Consider the following 27,530-nt stretch of genomic DNA (forward strand, 5'->3'; position numbering starts at 1 on the left):
CACTGGTTTAAGATTTATTGTGGTGTTGGTCATATCTTTACAGAGGTTTTATACAAATTAGTAATATAGATTGAGTTATCCCCAAAAATTGTATATTCTGAAAAATGTCTACATTCAAAGAAAATGTGCGAAAACAAAATATTTTGATCCCAATATTTAAAAAAATGTTTTCCTTTGTTGTATAAGAAAAAATAACTGATTTGAATTCTATAGACAACGGTCTTGGTTTTGATTTATTCTTAAAGCTAGATGAAAGAAAAACATATATCCACACTTATCTTAAGATGTTTTCCAGTTAAGAAATTAATAGTTTCAACAGACAAAATGTAAAACCTATAAAACACCCTGGTCTAGTCCCTTCTAAAACCAGGTTCAGTGGTACAAAATTATACATTTTCTATTCCTTTACACATTTTCCTTCCTGTATTCAAAAATACATTTAGACTCCGTTTCAGTAAGTCTGACTATACCATACATGATCTGCTTCAAGTCACCCCTTAAATCGCAGTTGTATTATTTAAGTAATCTTAACATAGATCTCAAATCATCAGTGAAGTTTACATTTTTGACAAACTAGCAGTCCTGCCGTTGAATATATCCTCCAAAAAATAGAAACCCTCTATCGTATAATTGCATCCCTGTATAATGAAAAAAACACGGAACTGATTTTTACATGTTTTAAGCAGAGACAAATTGCCCCATTTCACATAAAAATTATCACGCACACAAAACTACCTGATGTAGAATAACAAATGGTAAAATTAAAAACAGAAAACTAGGATTGCAAATCTCTAACTGCGCTCCTAGAGAAATGAAGAGGTTGTATGGAGACGATGTGCCACTTTGCCCACGGCGACGTCACTAGGGCTCACAGATCAAGGTCTCCACCACAAATTTGCTCTCAAAGTGACGGATCTTGTGGCAGTTGAGAGCTTCACGCTTCTGCATACCTGTAATGTGGGAGATGGTAAGGTTAAAATGCTGATCTACACCTAATAAAAACCTGTATGAGATGCCACAATATATGGTGGTTGGTTGTTCATACAGGCTCAGACTCATTGGGAGAACATTCTTTTGGAAAGGTATGAGTCAGATACACTACATGACCAAAAGTATGTGGACACCTGCTCGTCGAACATCTCATTCCAAAATCATGGGCATTAATATGGAGTTGGTCCCCCCTTTGCTGCTATAACAGTCTCCACTGTCCATCCACTAGATGTTGGAACACTGCTGCAGGGACTTGCTTCCATTCAGCCACAAGATCATTAGTGAGGTTGGGCGCTGATGTTGGGCGATTAGGCCTGGCTCGCAGTCGGTGTTCCAATTCATCCCAAAGGTGTTCGATGGGTTTGAGGTCAGGGCTCTGTGCAGGCCAGTCAAGTTCTTCCACGTCAATCTCAACAAACCATTTCTGTATGGACATTGCCTTGTGCACGGGGGCATTGTCATGCTGAAACAGGAAAGGGCCTTCCCCTAACTGTTGCCACAAAGTTGGAAGCACAGAATCGTCTAGAATGTCATTGTATGCAGTAGCCTGAACAATGAAAAACAGCCCCAGACCATTATTCCTCCTCCATAGTACCAACGTTACAGTTGGCACTATGCATTGGGGCAGGAAGCATTCTCTACTGGCATCCGCCAAACCCAGACTCGTCTGTTGGACTGCCAGATGGTGAAGCGTGATTCATCCCTCCAGAGAACGCGTTTCTACTGCTCAAGAGTCCAATGGCAGCGAGCTTTACACCTGTCCGGCCGATGCTTGGCATTGCGCATGGTCATCTTAGGCTTGTGTGCGGCTGCTCGGCCATGGAAACCAATTTCATGAAGCTCCCGACGAACAGTTATTGTGCTGATGTTGCTTCCAGAGGCAGTTTGGAACTCGGTAGTGAGTGTTGCAACCGAGGACAGATGATTTTTACGCGCTACGCGCTTCAGCACTTGCGGTCCCATTCTGTGAGCTTGTGTGGCCTACCATTTCGTGGCTGAGCCGTTGTTGCTCCTAGACGTTTCCACTTCACAATAACAGCACTTACAGTTGACCGGGTCAGCTTTAACAGGGCAGAAATTTGACGAACTGACTTGTTAGAAAGGTGGCATCCTATGACGGTGCCACATTGAAAGTCGCTGAGCTCTTCAGTAAGGCCATTCTACTGCCAATGTTTGTCTATGGAGATTACATGGCTGTGTGCTTGATTTTATTAATCTGTCAGCAACGGGTGTGGCTGAAATAGCCGAATCCACTAAATTGAAGGGGTGTCCACATACTTTGTATATATAGTGTATGTCGCAATGCCCATGTGGTAGTTTTGTTAGACGTGTGGGCGCGCGTGTGAATACTTGTACGTGCACGTGTTTGTGTGAGAAGGGTGTTAGGTATTTGAGGTCTAACTGTGTGCTTGGAGACCAGTCAGTCATGATGCTAAAAAGGGCTGAATGTAGGAGAAGCCTATTTCTTTTGGGCATGTTAGCATCATTCCTTACTTGTCCAAAGAACTATGAAGCGTGTGCGAGGTGTGATGTATGGTGTTCGTGCATTTATGCGGGTGTGTGTGTACTGACCCAGGATCCTGTCTCTGCGCTCAAGCTTATAGGTGTCCTTGCCCTGGCAGAGGTTGTTGATATGGTATCCCAGTTGTTCCACGTTGTCCAGGCGCTCAGTCACCACCATCTCCTCATGGACCATGTAGTTCTTGGGCATGTAGGTACCAGCCTGGGGGAGAAAGAGGAATACAACATTGACTAACACATCCTATCATTACCATCATGAGATAGCGCTACTAAGTGGTTCATTTCAAAAACATGTATTATCAGTCTCTCTTACATCACTATAAAAGGTTACATTGGGTGCCCAGACAAGTGCATAAGAAATCTAATGTATTACTATAATTATTGTAATATGATTCATAAAGCAGTTCCTGTTACCTTGATGTTGATCAACAGCTCCAGCAAGTTCTTGGGAGGCATGACAATGGAGGTGTTGAGGGGGATGACATAACACTTGTTCAGGAACAGGTCCAGGTAGGCAGTCAGGTTCTGTGGAGAGACAGAACACTCTGTAAGATAACAACATCATGGAACTCCACTGAACACAGACAATCCATGGTCTGTGGATTGTTATCCCCACAGAAACATAACAGGGGTTAGAAATAAACAGCAGGGTTTTTTATTTTATTTTTTATTTCACCTTTATTTAAACCAGGTAAACCAGTTGAGAACAAGTTCTCATTTACAACTGCGACCTGGCCAAGATAAAGCAAAGCAGTGCGATAAAAACAACAACACAGAGTTACATATGGGGTAAAACAAAACAAAGTCAAAAATACAACAGAAATAAATATATATACAGTGTGTGCAAATGTAGCAAGTTATGGAGGTAAGGCAATAAATAGGCTATAGTGCAAAATAATTACAATTAGTATTAACACTGGAATGATAGATGTGCAAGAGATGATGTGCAAATAGAGATACTGGGGTACAAATGTGCAAAATAAATAACAATATAGGGATGAGGTAGTTGGGCGGGCTAATTTCAGATGGGCTGTGTACAGGTGCAGTGATCGGTAAGGTGCTCTGACAACTGATGCTTAAAGTTAGTGAGGGAGATAAGTGTCTCCAGCTTCAGAGATTTTTGCAATTCGTTCCAGTCATTGGCAGCAGAGAACTGGAAGGAATGGCGGCCAAAGGAGGTGTTGGCTTTGGGGATGACCAGTGAGATATACCTGCTGGAGCGCAGACTACGGGTGGGTGTTGCTATGGTGACCAATGAGCTAAGATAAGGCGGGGATTTGCCTAGCAGTGATTTATAGATGGCCTGGAGCCAGTGGGTTTGGCGACGAATATGTAGTGAGGACCAGCCAACAAGAGCGTACAGGTCACAGTGGTGGGTAGTATATGGGGCTTTGGAGACAAAACGGATGGCACTGTGATAGACTACATCCAATTTGCTGAGTAGAGTGTTGGAGGCTATTTTGTAAATGACATCGCCGAAGTCAAGGATCGGTAGGATAGTCAGTTTTACGAGGGCATGTTTGGCAGCATGAGTGAAGGAGGCTTTGTTGCGAAATAGGAAACCAATTCTAGATTTAACTTTGGATTGGAGATTCTTAATGTGAGTCTGGAAGGAGAGTTTACAGTCTAACCCAGGGTTCTTCAATTCCGGTCCTGGAGGGCCGAAACACTTCTGTTTTTTATTTCTACCTGGTAGTTAATTGCACTCACCTGGTGTCCCAGGTCTGAATTAGCCCCTGATTAGAAGGAGAGGATGAAAAACAGAGGTGTTTCGGCCCTCCAGGACCGGAATTGAAGAACCCTGGTCTAACCAGACACCTAGATATTTGTAGTTGTCCACATACTCTAGGTCAGACCCGTCGAGAGTAGTGATTCTAGTCGGGTGGGCGGGTGCAAGCAGCATTCGGTTGAAGAGCATGCATTTCGTTTTACTAGTGTTTAAGAGCAGTTGGAGGCTACTGAAGGAGTGTTGTATGGCATTGAAGCTCGTTTGGAGGTTTGTTAACACAGTGTCCAATGAAGGGTCAGATGTATACAAAATGGTGTCGTCTGCGTAGAGGTGGATCTGAGAGTCACCAGCAGCAAGAGCGACGTCATTGATATACACAGAGAAAAGAGTCGGCCCAAGAATTGAACCCTGTGGCACCCCCATAGAGACTGCCATAGGTCCAGACAACAGGCCCTCCGATTTGACACATTGAACTCTATCTGAGAAGTAGTTGGTGAACCAGGCGAGGCAGTCATTTGAGAAACCAAGGCTATTTAGTCTGCCAATAAGAATGCGGTGGTTGACAGAGTTGAAAGCCTTGGCCAGGTCAATGAAAACGGCTGCACAGTACTGTCTATTATCGATCGCGGTTATAATATCGTTTAGGACCTTGAGCGCGGCTGAAGTGCACCCATGACCAGCTCGGAAACCGGATTGCATAGCGGAGAAGGTACGGTGGGATTCGAAATGGTCGGTGATCTGTTTGTTGACTTGGCTTTCAAAAACTTTTGAAAGGCAGGGCAGGATGGATATAGGTCTGTAACAGTTTGGATCTAGAGTGTCACCCCCTTTGAAGAGGGGGATGACCGCGGCAGCTTTCCAATCTCTGGGGATCTCAGACGTTACGAAAGAGAGGTTGAACAGGCTAGTAATAGGGGTTGCGACAATTTCGGCGGCTAGTTTTAGAAAGAAAGGGTCCAGATTGTCTAGCCCAGATGATTTGTAGGGGTCCAGATTTTGCAGCTCTTTCAGAACATCAGCTGTCTGGATTTGTGTGAAGGAGAAGCGGGGGGGGCATGGGCAAGTTGCAGCGGAGGGTGCAGAGCTGGTGGCCGGGGTAGTGGTAGCCAGGTGGAAAGCATGGCCAGCCGTAGCAAAATGCTTGTTGAAATTCTCGATTATTGTAGATTTATCGGTGGTGATAGTGTTTCCTAGCCTCAGTGCAGTGGGCAGCTGGGAGGAAGTGCTCTTATTTTCCATGGACTTTACAGTGTCCCAAAACATTTTGGAGTTAGTGCTACAGGATGCAAATTTCTGTTTGAAAAAGTTAGCCTTTGCTTTCCTAACTGCTTGTGTATATTGGTTCCTAACTTCCCTGAAAAGTTGCATATCGCGGGGGCTATTTGATGCTAATGCAGTACACCACAGGATGTTTTTGTGCTGGTCAAGGGCAGTCAAGTCTGAGGAGAACCAGGGGCTATATCTGTTCTTAGTTCTGTATTTTTTGAATGGGGCATGTTTATTTAAGATTGAGAGGAAATTACTTTTAAAGAACAACCAGGCATCCTCTACTGACGGAATGAGATCTATATCCATCCAGGATACCTGGGCCAGGTCAATTAGGGTTGAAGTTGATTCAATTTACAATTCAGTCAATTCAGGAAGTCTGAGTCTTACCCTTTGGAAGTCGTGAACGATGTCAGCAGGGTTGCCGTCTTCGAACTCGGGCAGGGGTACGTTGATTAGAGCCACCTCCTGGTCCTCCAGTACGCGGATGTTCTCCTGGATCCTCTTGAAGCTGGAGCGCAGGTCCAGCTCCACATCCTCCTCCTCTTGGATCGTCGTCTTCTCACGGTACTTCTCCATGTCCTCCTCACGGTACATCACCCCACACTCAAACACCCCGCCCTCCTGGTGGACGGACTTAGTGAACGTTTTTATTCCCACTTTTCACTGCATGGAGCTCTGCCCTTCTAGCATAAGGTCTCTTTTGCAATGTCAAATAAAAATATATCATGTTGTTTTCAAATACAATAAGTTCTTTAAAAAAGTGTCAATTACATTCCAATCAAGCCAGCTACAGTATTCAATAACCCTGGATAGACGCTGGGGTCTGAGTGGTCCAATCTTACCTTCATGTAGTAGGAGGCCCCTCCCACCACCACGCTAGACAGGATGAGGGCCAAGCCCAGGCACACACACCAGCACAAGGCCTTGGACTGCTGACGCACCGGCAGAGCCACCTCCGGATCCTGGAAAAACACGGAGGGAAGAGGCAGGGTGTGAGACAAACAGACACACATTTATTGTTTGTGAAATGTGATAAAGAATGCATTTTAATTGTTCATGTCAAGTGCACAGTTCACCACAGACAGGTTTCTAAGTCATTCAACCCTCATCTTTCTCTTTACTCCTCACCCGATTCTCTTGAAACTCTTCTCACTTCGCCCATCTCTAACCTCTCTCCTTTCCCTGCCCTTTCTCTCGCTTTCCTTTTCCATCTAACCCCTGTGTTCCAGAGGCAGTGTAGGAGGGATGGGCACAGCCACATTAGATATGAGAGTTATGGCAACACTCCTGGTTCAAAACAACAAGAACAGTTAGGTCTTGTTGAGAGAGGGTGCAGCGCATTGGGAGGGGAGCGGAGACAAAACAATGGCTGTGTTTAAGGAACGGATGAAGAGGGCTTTATTCTCCCCAAAGAGGCACAGAGCAGGGTGTCATGATGCAACCAGAGAAACAAATCAGCACAGCGAGGGAGGGAGAGGAAGAAGAGAGGTAGAAAGGAGAAATTGGGTAGAACGAGTAGGAGAACATAGAAAGAGAAAACAGAGGATGGGGAGAGCAGACCATCTAGTGTATATTCCTAATGTCTTGACATATCATTGCAGTCAATTTGTGATATCATAGACTAAGGCCACGATATCTGCTTGATCCTTGGATCTTGGTGTAATACAGCTGGTCTTAGCTTTATATAAAAAATACATGTAAAAAAAACGAACTAAAAACACTCGCACATTCTTCAGTAACACCCTCACAGCAAATTTCTCTCCTTTTCAACAAGAGGAAGTTCTAGAGCTGGCCTCCGAAGAAACAAGTTTGCTGACTGAGAACATTGTTGTTGAGCCCATCTGTACAGTTCAGGAGTATGACTGCATGAGTCAGCATTTCCGGGTCCAAACAATAGCTCAACAGGAAGAGACCACATTCTCAACCCAACTTCAGCGGAAAAGCTATAGCGCAATGAGAAGCAAGCGACTCGCCCTTCCCAAGAAGTAAGAGTCTGCCTGACCTCAATCAATTTAATGTCAACACAAGACTCGGAGCAGCAGAGTGCCGTTTCCAGGGTGACCCAAAGCGATAAAGATGGCGAGAGACTAGGAGGAAAGGAGAAATAGGGAAACACAGGGTAGTAGGCTAATAGCAAAAACCAAGAGAGGGAGCAAGGGGGAGAAAGAGACTAACATACAGTCGTGGTCAAAAGTTTTGAGAATGACACAAGTTTTGGTCTTCACAAAGTTCGCTGCTTCAGTGTTATGAGATATTTTTGTCAGATGTTACTATGGTATACTGAAGTATAATTACAAGCATTCCATAAGTGTCAAAGGCTTTTATTGACAATTATATTAAGTTTATGCAAAGAGTCAATATTTGCAGTGTTGACCCTTCTTTTTCAAGACTGCTGCAATCCGCCCTGACATGCTGTCAATTAACTTCTGGGCCACATCCTGGCTGATGGCAGCCCATTCTTGCATAATCAATGCTTGGAGTTTGTCAGAATTTGTGGGTTTGTTTGTCCACCCGCCTCTTGAGGATCGACCACAAGTTCTCAATGGGATTAAGGTCTGGGGAGTTTCCTGGCCATGGACCCAAAATGTTGATGTTTTGTTCCCAGAGCCACTTAGTTATCACTTTTGCCTTATGGTAAGGTGCTCCATCATGCTGGAAAAGGCATTGGTCGTCACCAAACTGTTCTTGGATGGTTGGGAGAAGTTGCTCTCGGAGGATGTGTTGGTACCATTCTTTATTCATGGCTGTTTTCTTAGGCAAAATTGTGAGTGAGCCCACTCCCTTGGCTGAGAAGCAACCCCACACATGAATGGTCTCAGGATGCTTTACTGTTGGCATGACACAGGACTGATGGTAGCGCTCACCTTGTCTTCTCCGGACAAGGTGTTTTCCGGATGCCCCAAACAATCGTAAAGGGGATTCATCAGAGAAAATGACTTTACCCCAGTCCTCAGCAGTCCAATCCCTGTACCTTATGCAGAATATCAGTCTGTTCCTGATGTTTTTCCTGGAGAGAAGTGGCTTCTTTGCTGCCCTTCTTGACACCAGGCCATCCTCCAAAAGTCTTCGCCTCACTGTGCGTGCAGATGCACTCGCACCTGCCTGCTGCCATTCCTGAGCAAGCTCTGCACTGGTGGTGCCCCGATTCCGCAGCTGAATCAACTTTAGGAGACGGTCCTGGCGCTTGCTGGACTTTCTTGGGCACCCTGACGCCTTCTTCACAACAATTGAACCTCTCTCCTTGAAGTTGTTGATGATCCGATAAATGGTTGATTTAGGCGCAATCTTACTAGCAGCAATATCCTTGCCTGTGAAGCCCTTTTTGTGCAAAGCAATGATGACAACCATGGTTACCTGCAAGGAAACACGTGCTAACAGAGGAAGAACAATGATTTCAAGCACCACCCTCCTTTTAAAGCTTCCAGTCTGTTATTCTAACTCAATCAGCATGACAGAGTGATCTCCAGCCTTGTCCTCGTCAACACTCTCACCTGTGTTAACGAGAGAATCACTGACATGATGGCAGCTGGTCCTTTTGTGGCAGGGCTGAAATGCAGTGGACATTTTTTTTGGGGATTAAGTTAATTTTCATGGCAAAGAGGGACGTTGCAATTAATTGCAATTCATCTGATCACTCATGACATTCTGGAGTATATGCAAATTGCCATCATCAAAACTGAGGCAGCAGACTTTGTGAAAATTACTATTATTATTTGTGTCATTCTCAAAAATGTTGACCACGACTGTACACTACCAGTCAAAAGTTTGGACACACTTACAAATAAAGAAAAACCCTTCAAATGAGTAAAACATTTTACATTGTAGAATAATAGTGAAGACATCAAAACTATGAAATAACACATATGGAATCATGTAGTAATCAAAAAAGTGTTAAACAAATCAAAATATATTTTATATTTGAGATTCTTCAAATAGCCACCCTTTGCCTTGATAACAGCATACTTTTGGCATTCTCTCAACCAGCTTCATAAAGGTAGTTACCTGGACTGCATTTCAATTAAACAGGTGTGCCTTCTTAAAAGTTAATTTGTGGAAAGTCTTTCCTTCTTAATGCGTTTGAGCCAATCAGTTGTGTTGTGACAAGGTAGGGGGGGGTATACAGAAGAAAGCCCTATTTGGTAAAAGACCAAGTCCATGTTATGGCAAGAACAGCTCAAATAAGCAAAGAGAAACGACAGTCCATCATTACTTTAAGACATGAAGGTCAGTCAATACGGAACATTTCAAGAACTTTGAAAGTGTCTTCGTGCAGTCGTAAAAACCATCAAGCGCTATGATGAAACTGGCTCTCATGAGGACCGCAACAGGAAAGGAAGACCCAGCGGATAAGGTCATTAGAGTTACCAGCCTCAGAAATCGCAGCCCAAATAAATGCGTCACAGAGTTCAAGTAACAGACATCAACATCAACTGTTCAGAGGAGACTGTGTGAATCAGGCCTTCATGGTCGAATTGCAGCAAAGAAATCACTACTAAAAGGACACCAATAAGAAGAAGAGACTTGCTTGGCCAAGAAACACGAGCAATGGACATTAGACCGGTGGAACTGTGTATTTAGTCTGGAGTCCAAATTATAGATTTTTGGTTCCAACTGCCGTGTCTTTGTGAGAAGCGGTGTGGGTGAACGGATGATCTCCGCATGTGCATTTCCCACCGTAAAGCATGGAGGAGGTGTTATGGTGTGGGGGTGCTATGCTGGTGACATTGTGATTTATTTAGAATTCAAGGCACACTTAACCAGCATGGCTACCACAGCATTCTGCAGCAATATGCCATCCCATCTGGTTTGGGCTTAGTGGGACTATCATTTGTTTTCAACAGGACAATGACCCAACACACCTCCAGGCTGTGTAAGGGCTATTTTACCAAGAATGAGAGTGATGGAGTACTGCATCAGATGACCTGGCCTCCACAATCCCTCGACCTCAACCCAAGAGATGGTTTGGGATGAGTCAGACGGCAGAGTAAAGGAAAAGCCGCCAACAAGTGCTCAGCATATGTGGGCACTCCTTCAAGACTTTTGACTGGTACTGTATATCCCATTATATCCACCGTTTGGTAGAAAGTGCTTTTCTAGAGATAGCAAAAAGGGAGTATTTCTTGAGGCTTTCTGGATGCTTTAACTTTGACTTCTAATCTCTTCCCCATGAGATCAAATGCCAGCGTGGTTTTGCCTTTTGCTGACCGAAGAAGGGGAGTTTCCAGGGATAGGCTTCGACTTACTGTAAGAGTAAATCGGGTAATGTAAACCACTAAAAACAGAAACTTCTGCTTCATGAGCAAGAAGAATCTCTGCCAATGACAACGTCTGACTCAAATGCTGTGGTGGGCCTACCGGACACCATTACACCCAGTAATAAAAAAAAAATCCCCATCATCATCAGAGATGGGTTTTGTAACTGAGTCTGGTAGCATAAGTATGTGCCCAAAGCCATGAACGGTTTGGTTACAATCGGTTTAGAGTCAGAGGCTTTATCAAAGTTTGCACATTCCCCTCAGGTTTTTTCTCATGTTGTACTTTGATAGTATAAGGCTGCTGCGCTAAAATTAACTTGGTCTCAGTTTTGTTCCTCCAGTCTGTTCCATTTCACTTCCTCTTCCTTTTTGTGTTCTTCTGCTCTGACTATGTTGGTTTCCCCTTTTCTGTGGAACAAAGGGTAGAACATACTGTAAGCAGATACTGGACATCAACGTAAATCAAGAAACACACTTTTGACCCAGGCCTCAGACCTTAGTGTTGAAATAGACAATATGGGAGAATAGATTACAGTGTACACTGCAGAAGACCAAGTCCAGTGCCTTAAAAAGGCCCATTATAGTCATAAAAGTGTTATATACACTGAACAGAAATATCAACGGACATGTAAAGTGTTGGTCCCATGTTTCATGAGTTGAAATAAAAGATCCCAGAAAGTTTCCACACGCACAAAAAGCTTATTTCTCTCACATTTTGTGTAGAGATTCATTTACATCCCTGTTAGTGCGCATTTCTCCTTTGCCAAGATAATCCATCCACCTGATAGGTGTGGCATATCAAGAAGCTGATTAAACAACATCATTACACGTGCACCTTGTGCTGGGGACAATAAAAGGTCACTTTAAAATGCGCAGTTTTGCCACAAGTTTTGAGGGAGCATGCAATTGGCTGCAGGAATGTCCACCAGAGCTGTTGCCAGATAATTGACTGTTAATTTCTGTACCATGAGCTGAGGCAGCTCAACGTCAACGTCGTTTTAGAGAATTTGGCAATACGTCCAACCGGCCTCACAACCGCAGACCAGTAACCACGCCAGCCCTTCACATCCGGCTTCTTCACCTGCAGGATCGTCTGAGACCAGCCACCGGGCCAGCTGATGAAACTGGGTTTGCACAACCGAAGAACTTCTGCAAAAACTGTCAGAAACAGTCTCAGAGAAGCTCATCTGCATGCTCGTCATCCTCACACCTGACTGCAGCCCACTGAAAATACCCATTTCAGTGGGCAAATGCTCACCTTCGATGGCAACTGGCATGATGGAGAAATGTGCTCTTCACGGATGAATCCTGGTTTCAACTGTACCGGGCAGATGGCAGACTGCGCGTATGGTGTCGTGTGGGCGAGTGGTTTGCTGATGTAAACGTTGTAAACAAAGTGCCCCATGGTGGTGGTGGGGTTATGGCATGGGCAGGCATAAGCTATGGACAACAAACACAATTGCATTTTATCAAAAGCAATTTGAATGCACAGAGATACCGTGACGAGATACTGAGGCCCATTGTCGTGCCATTCATCAGCCGCAATCACCTCATGTTTCAGCAGGCCCCAAGTCGCAAGGATCTGTACACAATTCCTGGAAGCTGAAAATGTCCCAGTTCGTCCATGGCCTGCACTCAGACATGCCACCCATTGAGCATGTTTTGTATGCTCTGGATCGACGTGTACGACAGCGTGTTCCAGTGCCCGCCAATACCCAGCAACTTCACACAGCCATTGAAGAGGAGTGGGACAACATTTCATAGGCCACAATCAACAGCCTGATCAACTCTATGCGAAGGAGATGTGTCGCGCTGCATGAGGCAAATGGTGGTCACACCAGACACTGACTGTTTTTCTGATCCATCTACCTTTTTTTTTTTTTTTTTTTTTAGGTATCTGTGACCAAAGGTGCATATCTGTATTGTCAGTCATGTGAAATCCATAGATTAGGGCCCAATTTATTTATTTCAATTGACTGATTTCCTTATATGAACGGTAACTCAGTCAAATCTTTGAAGCTATTTTTGTTTCCTTTACACCATTTTAATTTAAAAACAAATCACAGTAAGGTACTTAATTGTCACACAGAAATTATTTGATATTGAGATAAAAACAGCTGCATTGGACCTTTAAAAATACTGGATGTTCTGTACTTTATGTAGCCTAATATATTCCTATACTTTAATCATGTTTACTCTCCCCTCAGACAGAAATTGTCTTCCGCTCTGATAAGCCCCCTCAGACCACTGGCTCTACGCCTACATCTGGGGTGACGATCAATGCTCTGTCTGTGTGTCGAAACTAGTAACACCAAGGAAAGCACTACACAAACACTTGTTCTCCCTCTCAGATGAATGCAATTTCTGTCTATGGTAAAATGAGACACCATGAACTATGTGTTTCTAAGGCTTGTTATATCTTTATAAGCTTAAAAGTGTTGTTGTGCGTGTCCTTGTCTTTTGCTTTTTGGAAAAGCCACTACAGACAAACACGTATGCTTCCCCTTTGAATATGTTATCATTGTGGTCTCACATGGTATAGAGGGCACCATATGCTAGGCTATCCCTTAGCTCAACGTCTTCGTCTAGCCTCTCCCTCTGTTCCGAAGACTGTCTGTCCCTCAGGTATGGGTTCCTGCAAGTTTCCACATGCTCCCCAACCTGCTGCTGCCACGGATGACAAGGATACAGCAGGTGTAGCCAAGTTTCCAGTATGCAAACTACCTGGCCTAGACTAATATATAAATAAATAATTCAGTGGTACTGACAGTCTTCATAATGAAGCCATGCTGTATTACCGTGGCATTTCCAATCTCTAAAATAACAAAATCACAACCAGGAGATGAGTACAATTTGCTTAACTCCTGAATTTCTATTCCTTTTCTATTGTTATAGTATGCCTCTTTTTACGTTTTCCAACAAGGAGAGAAAATACTTCCCTTTCTACTTTCGCACTGACAGAACATCTTAATTCTAAAGTTCAGGAATGTAACAACACCCTGAAAAGAGGTAGAGTTTCAGTAGCTCGGAGACAGGTAATGTTTTACTGTGACCGAGGAAGAGCTACTGTTTCAGTAACTCAAGGATTGTCTGTGAAACCTCATCCACCACTCTGAAAGAGATAAGCAGTGTGAAGCTGTTGGCAGCCATGTTGTTTAGTCTGAGTTGGGCACTGGGCAAACTATCTGGGACTGAGGTGAGTTTGTTCAGGGTATTGGGGTGAGAGGTCATGTGTTAGGAGAAAGGTAAGTAAATGGAGTGAGTGAGTGTCAGTCAGTGAGTGGAGTGAATGGAATGAGTGAGTGGAGGTTGTCCTCTGCTTGCCTTTTCTCTTGCGACAGGTTGGTTAATCTCTTCCTCTGAGTTTTAGTGGTCGACGCCCTGTGGGAGGCACTAGGCTAAATCCCCCCCAGGGCTCCACATGTCTCATACAGTCTCAGAACACACAGCCTCATAGAACACACAAGCGGAGTGAGCAGCATGAGCATGCAGTGGCAGTGTGTGAGTGTACCTGACAATCTACCTCTGCTGATAGACCAAATGGTTGTTTTTGGACTGGGGTCTTGACCAGATGATTCAGAATCACGTCACACTATGTCCTGCTGGGGAGCTATGCCTCCACTCCCTCCATATGTCCACGTGAGAGAAGGAGATCTGTGGGGAGCATCAACCCAATATAAGCCCCTGACAGATAATCCTTCACCATGGTCATACCATCACGCTTCCACTCGAATGCACCAAAATAACGATACAATAAACTGACACACCCACAACAACTAGGCAACACAGTACACACACAAAAGCAAGCATGTCAATAAATCCTCGTCGCCTCCCTTCTCCACCCCAACAATCCCAAAATATATCCTCAGTAATGCTCTGTGAATTTATGGCCAGCAGGTCTTATTTAAGATAGCCTTTCTAACCACTTTAGTGCTTGCAAATTTGACCAATCACGCACTATTTCTGAATAAAAGTCAAATCATTGCAATATTATAGCAGAAAACTGACCCATCAAAAAGAGGGCTCGTAATTTCAACCAATCACTGCATATTTACAGCATAATATGGTTCAATCAAGCTACATGAACGTTTACCCTCAGCGCATTTTGACAACCAAATTGGACAAAAATCGCATTTTGCCATGCAAAATGTCAAAATTACCTCAGCAAAATCAAGCATTTTTGCCTGCAAATATCACAAACAAAATTTCTGCAAAATCCTGGGGGGACTAACTAGGCCTAGTCTATGCACTGCTGAATATTCTTCGATCCTACTTTGCAGCCATTTCCCTTCCATCTATAGAGACTGCCATTGACACATTCCAAACATTCAGTTTGAACATTCATTCTATTGTACATTTGCATGCTCCATCCAGGACTTACATGCTACAGTTTATACATTTATGTACCAATATGTAGCCAAGGCTGTCTAATAACAACTAGCTCAATCGCTAACAGGAAAAGACTGAGGTGCTAACTTGATATCAGATCTGCTTCCGTGTTCAAACAAGCCGACCAGAGAGACATGCCCTTGAAAGTTGCCTAGTCGAGGTAAGGCAAATAACAGTACTACATTCTAGGGGTGCTTCTGTGTTGTTAGGGAGTGTGTCATTATGAAGTTGGCCTACATATCCATAATAATATTGAACTGTCAAGTGGTTGCAGAGCAGACTCAGGCTTGCTCTTGGTCGAACCCTTGACAGCACATACACACTCTCAGCTGCACTGTCTTGTGCCCGCTGCCAATCACTCTGCGCCTGTTAAATCAGGCAGAGTGTGAACAGAGCCAACCCTCCAACTGTCCGTCTCTCACTCCATCTGATGAGCTACTGACCTACACATTCCCTGAGATGGCTTCCCTAGCCAGGCCAGGGGAGCTGCATCCTGCCAGCTGGGAAGTGGTGTAAAAACACCTCCCTCCATTTTATGGAGCCAGTACATTTTATGGAGCCAGTACATTTTATGGAGCCAGTACATTTTATGGCGCCAGTACATTTTCACCTGAGACTTATCCCAGTGTTTTACCAAAAAGGCGCAGATTTTTGTTTCCACCTCCACGGACCGTCTCCAGTCTCACTGGGCAATGGCCTCGGTGGACCTGCTCCGACTTGGGGCCAAGGCCACTGGTTATTTTCATCTGGCATTTACAATACAATGAATGGCTAACTGTGAACATTGGTTAACACCTTCCACGCCGGTTAACACCTGGTCTTGATGCAGAGGTTGTTGATTCTGCTCGCCCCAAGTCTTGTGTCACACTTCTGATGGAAACATAGTTCCCAAAAATAATACTAGAGCACATTGACATAAAAACTGGCGTGAGGTAAGTCTCTGGTGAAATATTCCCCAGAAATAAATTTGGAGCCTATGCCTGCCCAGCTAACCTGAATGCATGCTGCCTATTGGGCCCAACAGTAGCCTACTTTGGTCATCTTGCTTTGTCTCGAAACTCTCATTCATGTGAACGTTTGGCCAGCATGAAAACACTGACTTCCCCAAATAAAACAAGATAACTGTCCCCTAAAGAACTAACCCAAAAAATGCAAATGAGCAAGCATACTGTAAAAGGGTGATTCAATGCCAGCATTGGCTGATTGGCTGTTTTCTTTGTATTTTAGATTGTTCTGGCAATTATCACATAGAAGCTTCACTGGGAGGAAGGTTGTTTGATATGTTTTTTACAATTGTAACACAACCAACCGTACACGATACAGACAACACCTTTGTGTCATTACACTCCTAATAGTGTGCTCTAAAATATGGAGATCGCTACATTGTGAAATACAATTTTACACATTCATTTATTCAACATGAAAACTATTAATACCTCAAAAGTACCCTTTTTCGATTTTGTTCATGTTTAGACATAATGTATTAAACAATATACTCTACAAGTACATCACATTACCAGACTGGGCTCTCTGCTACAAACTCCTTTTGGTGGTGATCATAAAATGTATCATAACCACCAAAACACAGTGAATTGGGAAAATTGAACTCCCTCTGCTGGTTATTTGCTGAATGTGCAATCCTACAGGGTGGCTGTGATTGGTTAATGACCTATAAAGTCAATTTAATTTCTATGTATAAAATGTATACATTTCTTCAAAGGTAGCAGAGACCCCACTCTGGAAATGTGATATGTTAAAAGTAGGGCTGACCCCATTTGGTCGATAGGCTGTTGGTCGACCGAGATTTCTTTAGTCGAGAAGTAACAATTTATTTTAATATTTTTCATGGTGCACAAGACACCTGTCTGATTCGCGCCTGTCTCAGTGGACTAATCCATTGCTGAGGCCACGGGGATGGCACAGTCCATCACTAAGACATGTGATACTGAAATTGGATATGGTTATATTATGTAAAAAAATTAATGGTGCAACATTAATAAATCTAATATTACTTTCTCCCGCGTTGGATATGGTCGCTGTCTGCGGTTCTGAAACATTCAGCGCGCTGTAGAAATGGCGCCTTTTCCTATGTTGCTATGTGCATAATAGCAAAATGTACCCGAATATTGGGATTGAGAACAATGCGGCGGAGGCAGCAGCAACGAGGAAACAGCCCTTGCCTAAAGCCCTATTCGGATGGTTTTAATTTTACTGGGGGTGGTCGGGTAATATAAATTATGTGCACAAGCACAAAACACCACATCTGTAATTTCAGTCCAGTCTGAATCTGCCATGTCAGTAATTTGTACATGGCAGGAGAGTAACAATTCTGTGAGAATAACCTACTGTTTTTTGGCAAACTCCAAGGACCGAAGAATGAAGGAAAAGCAGCCAACAAGTGCTCAGCATATGTGGGAACTCCTTCAAGACTGTTGGAAAAGCATTCCAGGTGAAGCTGGTTGAGAGAATGCCAAGAGTGTGCAAAGCTGTCATCAAGGCATAGGTGGCTACTTTGAAGAATCTCAAATATAAAACATATTTTGTTTAACACTTTTTTGGTTACTACATGAGTCCATGTGTGTTATTTCATAGTTTTGATGCCTTCACTATTATTCTACAATGTAGAAAATAGTAAAAATTAAGGAAAAACCCTGGTACTGTATACAGTTGAAGTCGGAAGTTTACATGCACTTAGGTTGGAGTCATTAAAACTTGTTTTTCAACCACTCCACAAATGTCTTGTTAACAAACTATAGTTTTGGCAAGTCGGTTGGGACATCAACTTTGTGCATGACACAAGTCATTTTTCCAACAATTGTTTACAGACAGACTATTTCACTTATAACTCACTGTATCACAATTCCAGTGGGTCAGAAGTTACATACACTAAGTCTTTAAACAGCTTGGAAAATTCCAGAAAATGATGTCATGGCTTTAGAAACTTCTGATAGGCTAATTGACATCATTTGAGTCAATTGGAGGTGTACCTGTGGATGTATTTCAAGGCCTACCTTCAAACTCAGTGCCTCTTTGCTTGACATCATGGGAAAATCAAAAGAAATCAGCCAAGACCTCAGAAAATAAATTGTAGACCTCCATAAGTCTGGTTCATCCTTGGGAGCAATTTCTAAATGCCTGCAGGTACCACGTTCATCTGTACAAACAATAGTACGCAAGTATAAACACCATGGGACCACGCAGCCATCATACCGCTCAGGAAGGAGACGCGTTCTGTCTCCTAGAGATTAACGTACTTTGGTGCGAAAAGTGCAAATCAATCCCAGAACAACAGCAAAGGACCTTGTGAAGATGCTGGAGGAAACGGGTACAAAAGTATCTATATCCACAGTAAAACGAGTCCTATATCGACATAAACGGAAAGGCCACTCAGCAAGGAAGAAGCCACTGCTCCAAAACCGGCATTAAAAAAAAGCCAGACTACGGTTTGCAACTGCATATGGGGACAAAGATTGTACTTTTTTGAGAAACGTCCTTTGGTCTGATGAAACAAAAATAGAACCATTTGCCCATAATGACCATCGTTATGTTTGGAGGAAAAAGGGGGTGCTTGCAAGCCGAAGAACACCATCCCAACCGTGAAGAACGGGGGTGGCAGCATCATGCTGTGGGGGTGCTTTGCTGCAGGAGGGACTGGTGCACTTCACAAAATAGATGGCATCATGAGGAAGGAAAATTATGTGGATATATTGAAGCAACATCTCAAGACATCAGTCAGGAGGTTAAAGCTTGGTCACAAATGGGTCTTCCAAATGGACAATGACCCCAAGCATACAGTGGGGAGAACAAGTATTTGATACACTGCCAATTTTGCAGGTTTTCCTACTTACAAAGCATGTAGAGGGCTGTAATTTTTTTTATCATAGGTACACTTCAACTGTGAGAGAGAATCTAAAACAAAAATCCTGAAAATCACATTTGAACTTGTTACCTGTATAAAAGACACCTGTCCACACACTCAGACTCCAACCCCTCCACAATGGCCAAGACCAGAGAGCTGTGTAAGGACATCAGGGATAAAATTGTAGACCTGCACAAGACTGGGATGGGCTACAGGACAATAGGCAAGCAGCTTGGTGAGAAGGCAACAACTGTTGGCGCAATTTTTAGAAAATGGAAGAAGAAGTTCAAGATGACGGTCAATCACCCTCGGTCTGGGGCTCCATGCAAGATCTCACCTCGTGGGGCATCAATGATCATGAGGAAGGTGAGGGATCAGCCCAGAACTACACGGCAGGACCTGGTCAATGACCTGAAGAGAGCTGGGACCACAGTCTCAAAGAAAACCATTAGTAACACACTACGCCGTCATGGATTAAAATCCTGCAGCGCACGCAAGGTCCCCCTGCTCAAGCCAGCGCATGTCCAGGCCCGTCTGAAGTTTGCCAATGACCATCTGGATGATCCAGAGGAGGAATGGGAGAAGGCCATGTGGTCTGATGAGACAAAAATATAGTTTTTTTGTCTAAACTTCACTCGCCGTGTTTGGAGGAAGAAGAAGGATGAGTACAACCCCAAGAACACCATCCCAACCCCAAGAACACCATCCCAAGCATGGAGGTGGAAACATCATTCTTTGGGGATGCTTTTCTGCAAAGGGGACAGGACGACTGCACCGTATTGAGGGGAGGATGGATGGGGCCATGTATCGCGAGATCTTGGACAACAACCTCCTTCCCTCAGTAAGAGCATTGAAGATGGGTCGTGGCTGGGTCTTCCAGCATGACAATGACCCGAAACACACAGCCAGGGCAACTAAGGAGTGGCTCCGTAAGAAGCATCTCAAGGTCCTGGAGTGGCCTAGACTCCAGACCTGAACCCAATAGAAAATATTTGGAGGGAGCTGAAAGTCCGTATTGCCCAGCGACAGCCCCGAAACCTGAAGGATCTGGAGAAGGTCTGCATGGAGGAGTGGGCCAAAATCCCTGCTGCAGTGTGTGCAAACCTGGTCAAGACCTACAGGAAATGTATGATCTCTGTAATTGCAAACAAGGTTTCTGTACCAAATATTAAGTTCTGCTTTTCTGATGTATCAAATACTTATGTCATGCAATAAAATGCAAATTAATTACTTAAAAATCATACAAATGTGATTTTCTGGATTTTTGTTTTAGATTCCGTCTCTCACAGTTGAAGTGTATCTATGATAGAAATTACAGCCCTCTACATGCTTTGTAAGTAGGAAAACCTGCAAAATCGGCAGTGTATCAAATACTTGTTCTCCCCACTGTACTTCCAAAGTTGTGGCAAAATGACTTAAGGACAACAAAGTCAAGGTATTGGAGTGGCCATCAAAGCACTGACCTCAATCCTATTGAAAAAAAATGTGGGCAGAACTGAAAAAGCATGTGCTAGCAAGGAGGCCTACAAACTTGACTCAGTTACACCAGCTGTGTCAGGAGGAATGGGCCAACATTCACCCAACTTATTGTGGGAAGCTTGTGGAAGGCTACCCAAAACGTTTGACCCAATTTAAACATTTAAAGGCAATGCTACCAAATACTAATTGAGTGTATGTAAACTTCTGACCCACTGGGAATGTGATGAAAGAAATAAAAGCTGAAATAAATGATTTTCTCTACTTTTATCCTGACATTTCACATTCTTAAAATAAAGTGGTGATCCTAACTGACCTAAGACAGGGAACTTTTACTAGGATTAAATGTCAGGAATTGTGAAAAACTGAGTTTCAATGTATTTGGCTAAGGTGTATTTAAACTTCCGACTTCAACTGTATCTACAGAAATAAGACAGATCTTGCTTCGGTTGCCTGTTTGAGTGCTTGTTTAATAGCCTACTGATTCCGTGAGCACCAAGCCTCATGCAACGGCAAAATGTTGGATAAAGCAATTTCACAGATTGGGCTGTTTTTAATCTTTGCTATGCTGTAATAAAAGCTATTCCATTTTTTTTGTTAGAACAGACTGGTATTACATTTATTTAGTGTTGTTTACACTGTTCCAAACATTTATGTCATTTAGCAGACGCTCTTATCCAGAGCGACTTAGAAATTGGTGCATTCAACTTATGATAGCCAGTGGGACACACTGGGTTCCACTCCTATCAGCTAAAACCAAGAAGAAGCACTAGCGGGAATGCGATCACCAACACTGGACAATTGAGGAGTGTAATCTAACAGCATCTGTTTGTCACACATAATACGCATGCAGCTCTCGCTCCTATACCCTCCTTTTTCTTGATCTCCTTATTGTTATTATTACAATGATCATTATAAAAATAAGTAATGTCGTTATCATTAGTAGGCTTTGTATAGTAGCCTTGTATAACCACCATCGAGCTGTAGGCCTAAGAGTGCGTCCTGTTTAGTCTTAATACCGTAACTTATTTCAATATATATGCCCAGCGTCGTCCAGGGTAGGGGAGGGAATGGCCAGCAGGGGATGTAGCTCAGTTGGTAGAGCATGGCGTTTGCAACGCCAGGGTTGTGGGTTCGATAAAATAATGTATGTGCTAACTGTAAGTCGCTCTGGATAAGAGCGTCTGCTAAATGACTAAAATGTAAATCAATCAATCATTAATTTGTTCATGCCATCACACAGCATACGAGACATTCATGCTTTGAAATGCAATCAAGCATTTTAGTTTTAAAATTAAACAACAAAGGGAGCTTTGGATAATTAGCCTAAACAAAAAGCTGCAATTCATGCAACCGTTTTTAAGTCTGCTGTACTAAAATCTTTATATACACTACCGTTCAAAAGTTTGGGGTCACTTAGAAATGTTCTTGTTTTCAAAAGAAAAGCAATTTTTTGCCCATTAAAATATCAAATTGATTAGAAATACAGTGTAGACATTGTTAATGTTGTAAATGGCTATTGTAGCTGGAAACTGCTGATTTTTAATGGAATATCTACCGTAATTTTCGGACTATAAGCCGCGCCTTTTTTCCCCATTTTTCGACCCTGCGGCTTATATAACGGTGCGGCTAATCTATGGATTTTTACAGCTAACGGCCACTAGAAGACCTCCTAAATCTATGGATGTTACAGGTTACAGTCCACCAACTTTAACTCTATGGGCTCTATGACCGGTCCGCGCCCCCCACCTTTAAGCGGCGGGCTCCAGCAGGAAAAGCTGGAGGCCGGAAAAGAGTGAGACAGGTAGCGCGCAAAAGTAAAAGTGGAACCGAGAGTGGTACGAGAGACAGAGACATTACGAGAGCGAGACAGTTTGTCTCTTTCCCGACAATCCCCTCTGTGCACGAACCCTTACATATGGTAATTAAACATTAAAAACACCTGCGGCTTATAGTCCAGTGCGGCTTATATATGTACACATCATTCAATATCATTCAATTTAGCTGCTGCGGCTTATACTCCGGTGCGCCTTATTGTGCGGAAAATACGGTACATAGGCCCATTATCAGCAACCATCAGTCCTGTGTTCCAATGGCACGTTGTGTTTGCTCATCCAAGTTTATCATTTTAAAAAGGCTAATTGATCATTAGAAAACCCTTTTGCGATTATGTTAGCACAGCTGAAAACTGTTGTGCTGATTAAAGAAGCAGTAAAACTGGCCTTCTTGAGACTAGTTGAGTATCTGGAGCATCAGCAATTGTGGGTTCGATTACAGGCTCAAAATGGCCAGAAACAAAGAACTTTCTTCTGAAACTCATCAGTCTATTCTTGTTCTGAGAAATGAAGGCTATTCCATGCGAGAAATTGCCAAGACACTGAAGATCTCGTACAACGCTGTGTACTACTCCCTTCACAGAACAGCGCCATCTGGCTCTAACCAGAATTGAAAGAGGAGTGGGAGGCCCCGGTGCACAACTGAGCAAGAGGACAAATACATTAGAGTGTCTAGTTTGAGAAACAGACGCCTCACAGGTCCTCAACTGGCAGCTTCATGAAATAGTACCCACAAAACACCAGTCTCAACGTCAACAGTGTAGAGGCGACTCCGGGATGCTGACCTTCTAGGCAGAGTTGCAAAGAAAAAGCCATATCTCAGACTGGCCAATAAAAATAAAAGATTAAGATGGGCAAAATAACACAGACACAGATTGGGGGAAAAAAAGTGTTATGAACAGACAATTCTAAGTTTGAGGTGTTCGGATCACAAAGAATAACATTTGTGAGACGCAGACCAAATGAAAAGATGCTGGAGGAGTCCTTGATGCCATTTGTCAAGCATAGTGGAGGCAATGTGATGGTCTGGGGGTGCTTTGGTGGTGGTAAAGTGGGAGATTTGTACAGGGTAAAAGGGATCTTGAAGAAGGAAGGCTATCACTCCATTTTGCAATGCCATACCATGGAGCCAATTTCCTTCTACAACAGGACAATGATCCAAAGCACAGCTCCAAATTATGCAATAACTATTTAGGGAAGAAGCAGTCAGCTGGTATTATGTCTATAATGGAGTGGCCAGCACAGTCAACGGATTTCAACCCTATTGAGCTGTTGTGGGAGCAGCTTGACCGTATGGTACGTAAGAAGTGCCCATCAAGCCAATCCAACTTGTGGGAGGTGCTTCAGGAAGCATGGGGTGAAATCTCTTCAGATTACCTCAAGAAATTGACAACTAGAATGCCAAAGGCCTGCAAGGCTGTAATTGCTGCAAATGGAGGATTATTTGACAAAAGCAAAGTTTGAAGGACAATTATTATTTCAATTAAAAATCATTATTTCTAACCTTGTCAATGACTACATTTCCTATTCATTTTTCATATTCAAACTCATTTCATGTATGTTTTCATGGAAAACAAGGAAATTGCTAAGTGACCCCAAACTTTTTAACAATAGTGCATATTTTTCTTTGTTAGAACACTCTGGTACACTTATTTATTTAGTGTTGTTTACACTGTTTCAAATGACCAGAAAAAAATAATATTGTAAATCTAACAGCAACTGTTTGGCACACATAATACTCACACAACGCTTGCTCCTATTCTCTCCTTTTTCTTGATCTCCAGTAATTTCCACAACTAAGTCAAATGTCTTCCACAGAGCTGACTCCCCCTTTCCCACCTGAGCAACCAGTAAACATCTGCCCGTTTCGAGTTTCTTGTTCACATTGTCCGAATCCATTCTGCTGTTGACATTACTGTGCTCAGAGTTTGTTACAACTAATTTATTGATGTGATTATGATAGGCTATAGGTCACTTGCATGCGATGCTTACATGTTTCACGTAAAGAGAGCAAGGGTTGAAGGGATAGGGAATGCTTTTCCTAAACAAACTAGGGATTTCGGTAACAGAACTTTTCAGTAAGAAACTAAATGGCTGAAATGATGTTGCAGCTAGCTTCAGCACGGAGAGCACAATAAACACTTGCTGTGCTGTGGTGCCTTTTCTCTGCAGTAGGGAGGAAAGCGAGACAACGTACGCCAGTCACACAGGCATTTGCTGTCTTTTTTTTTTTTAACAGTGTGACCATCAGGCTTTTCTGTGTCTTAATTATTTAATCAAATAGTGTGCTTAAAGCATCAGACAAGCTCAGTGCATATGTAGTTGGTTTTATTAAAACATATAGGGTGTGTGTCTATACGGAAAAATAAGTTTTAACATGTCGACCAATTGATTGGTCGAAAGAACAGGATTACTCTCGCTAGACCAATATTTTCTTTTGTTGGGGACTGCCCTAGTTTAAAGAGTATATTGTTCCAAACAATAAGTAAAAAATTAGCTAAAGCAAATAGGGTACTTTTGAGATGTTCATATTTTTCATGTTGAATAAATGAATGTTTATTTATTTTTATAAATCAAATCATTTTTTTTGCCACATGCGTCAAATACAACAGGTGTAGACCTTACAATGAAATGCTTACTTACAAGCCCTTAACCAACAATGCAGTTTAAATAAAATGTTAAGTAAAACATAAAAAAATATTAAAGAGCAGCAGTGAAACAAAATAACAGTAGGGAGGCTACATACAGGGGGTACCGGTACAGAGTCAATGTGCAGGGGCACCGGTTAGTCGAGGTAATTGAGGTAATATGTACATGTGGGTAGAGTTAAAGTGACTATGCATAGATAATATATGCACCAATTTGTAAGTTGCTCTGGATAAGAGCGTCTGCTAAATGACGTAAATGTAAAATGTAAAATAATAAACAGAGTAGCAGTAGTGCAAAAGAGGGGGTGGTGGTGGGGTGGGAATGCAAAAAGTCAAGCTAGCCATGATTAGCTGTTCAAGAGTCTTATGGCTTGGGGGTAGAAGCTGTTAAGAAGCCTTTTGGACCTAGACTTGGCACTCTGATACCGTTTGCCGTGTGGTAGCAGAGAGAACAGTCTGACTGGGGTGGGTGGAGTCTTTGACCATTTATAGGGCCTTCCTCTGACACCGCCTGGTATAGAGGTCCTGGTTGGCAGGAAGCTTGGCCCCAGTGAGGTACTGGGCCATACGCACTACCCTCGATGGTACAGCTGTATAACGTTTTGAGGATCCGAGGACCCATACCAAATCTTTTCAGTCTCCTGAGAGGGAATAGGCTTTGTCGTGCCCTCTTCACGACTGTCTTGGTGTGTTTGGACCATGATAGTTTGTTGGTAATGTGGACACCAAGGAACTCTCAACCTGTTCCACTACAGCCCTGTCGATGAGAATGGGGGCATGCTCAGTCCTCTTTTTTTCTCTGTAGTCCACGATCATCTCCTTTGTCTTGATCACGTTGGGGGAGAGGTTGTTATCCTGGCACCACACGGCCAGGTCTCTGACCTCCTCCCTATAGGCTCTCATCGTTGTCAGTGATCAGGCCTACCACTGTTGTGTCGTCTGCAAACTTAATTATGGTGTTGGAGTTTTACACATACACCATATTTTAGAGCACACTATAAGGAGTATAATGACACCAAGATGTTGTCTGTACCATGTACGGTTCATAGGGTCTTACAGGCAGCATGGATAAGTCTAAAAAGGGCCTAAAATGGCAATTTTCATTATATTGTTTTTAACATTTGTGATACAATGTAAAAAGCATGTTAAACATCCTTCCTCCCATTTAAGTTTGTGATTACTGCCAGAACAATCTGTAATACCAAAAATATTTTCAGGCAATGCAGCGTGGTATCACCATAAATGATCATGAACAGGGGTCTTCAACCTTTTCTTGCCCAACGACCCCTCCCAGGAAACCCAACGACCCCCATCATGTTAGCACGTCTTGTCATCAGGTGAATGAAGTAGGTAATCAACATTTTAAAATGAATACATTTGGTAGATTGTTTTATTATTTTGACTTCCCCACATCATTGGAACAGGAACTCTAACATAGCCTATTAGGTAGAAAGGTAACTCCAAACACATTTTAGCTAAGACCAGCTGTTTAAACAAAGGTTAGCCAAAAACGTGTCAAAGTCAAGAAAACTTAACAGCGGCCAGCAGCACTTGCCGCACTGGCAGCCTATTCGGTGTAATTAGCTCAAATTAGTGTAATTTGCCCAATATTAGGAGTTAAGAAATAAAGACACTTTGAAATAAGATACTATTTTTTTTACTGTAGGTAGGCCACGTAATTCAAAATTAATGTATTCTGTTGTTGCTAGCAAATCTGCAGATCCCCGGTTGAATACCCCTGATCATAATTAATCTTGGTGAATCAAGTATATCAAGTCTGCAGATGCCCATAGAAACTAATTATAGCATGTGGATTGTGAAACCACTAGGCAAAGCTACGGAAATCCCCATGAAGAGGCGAAAAAAAATTCTGCATTTGTTGTTAAAAACCACTTCAAACTCAGGAGAAAGAATTTAAATGTGATAATACAGATTAAGATGGAATAATTTAGGCCAGGGGATTCAAATGTGTGGGAAGGTGAAAACCAAAAGTCTCGCTGTACAGTTAGTAGTCAAGATGAGAAAAGATAAGAGGTAGAATTACACATTTCAGAATCTGGAGGAAAACCACAAAAACTTACTGATGATATCTTCCACTGATGTGAAAAAGTTATGGTGGCAAACTACCTGCACCCTAACTAGCTACTCACCTTGTCATCGGGAATGAGGGTTTCGCTGTCCTTTTTCACATCCTTCTGCCCGAGGGCCGAATTAAAGGATACCTTCACCATCGTGAAATTTACACTTTGTTTTATTTCGAAAATAAGAGAGCGAGTGTGTTAATCACGTCGACGTTGTTTGGTATCTTGCTGCAACAGCTCCTACGACGTCGTAGATTAACACAACATAACTCGTGCTGCCTAAACCCAACAGCAACAAAGTCGGGTAGCAGACAGACTTCTCTCTACTTTTCTTCAGAATTTAAAGTATAGCTAGCCAGATGTGGCTCCGCCTCTTTCTCTTTTTCACTTCGTGACTTCGCCAAAAGAGGATGACAAACGTCGCTAGCGAGCTTTCTTTCCAGACAACAAAATATGAACTCAATTTCCTGTCCTGCGC

The 27,530-nt window shown here is 42.9% G+C and overlaps 1 protein-coding gene across 1 annotated transcript; it reads right to left on the minus strand.

Annotated features, from left to right (window-relative positions):
- On the minus strand, nt 1-27,511 carry LOC311144012 (integral membrane protein 2B-like). Its single transcript, XM_084179924.1, has 6 exons — nt 27,122-27,511; nt 6,352-6,471; nt 5,897-6,130; nt 2,926-3,036; nt 2,563-2,713; nt 1-950 (listed from the first exon to the last, which is right to left on the minus strand). Exons 1-6 carry the CDS (start codon nt 27,200-27,202, stop codon nt 862-864), a joined length of 786 nt encoding a protein of 261 aa, XP_084036050.1. The 5' UTR covers nt 27,203-27,511; the 3' UTR covers nt 1-861.
- Between the last annotated feature and the right edge of the window lie 19 nt (nt 27,512-27,530).

The sequence above is a fragment of the Coregonus lavaretus genome (genome assembly GCF_964263955.1).
Source record: "Coregonus lavaretus genome assembly, chromosome: 16".
NCBI classification, from domain to species: Eukaryota; Metazoa; Chordata; class Actinopteri; order Salmoniformes; family Salmonidae; genus Coregonus; species Coregonus lavaretus.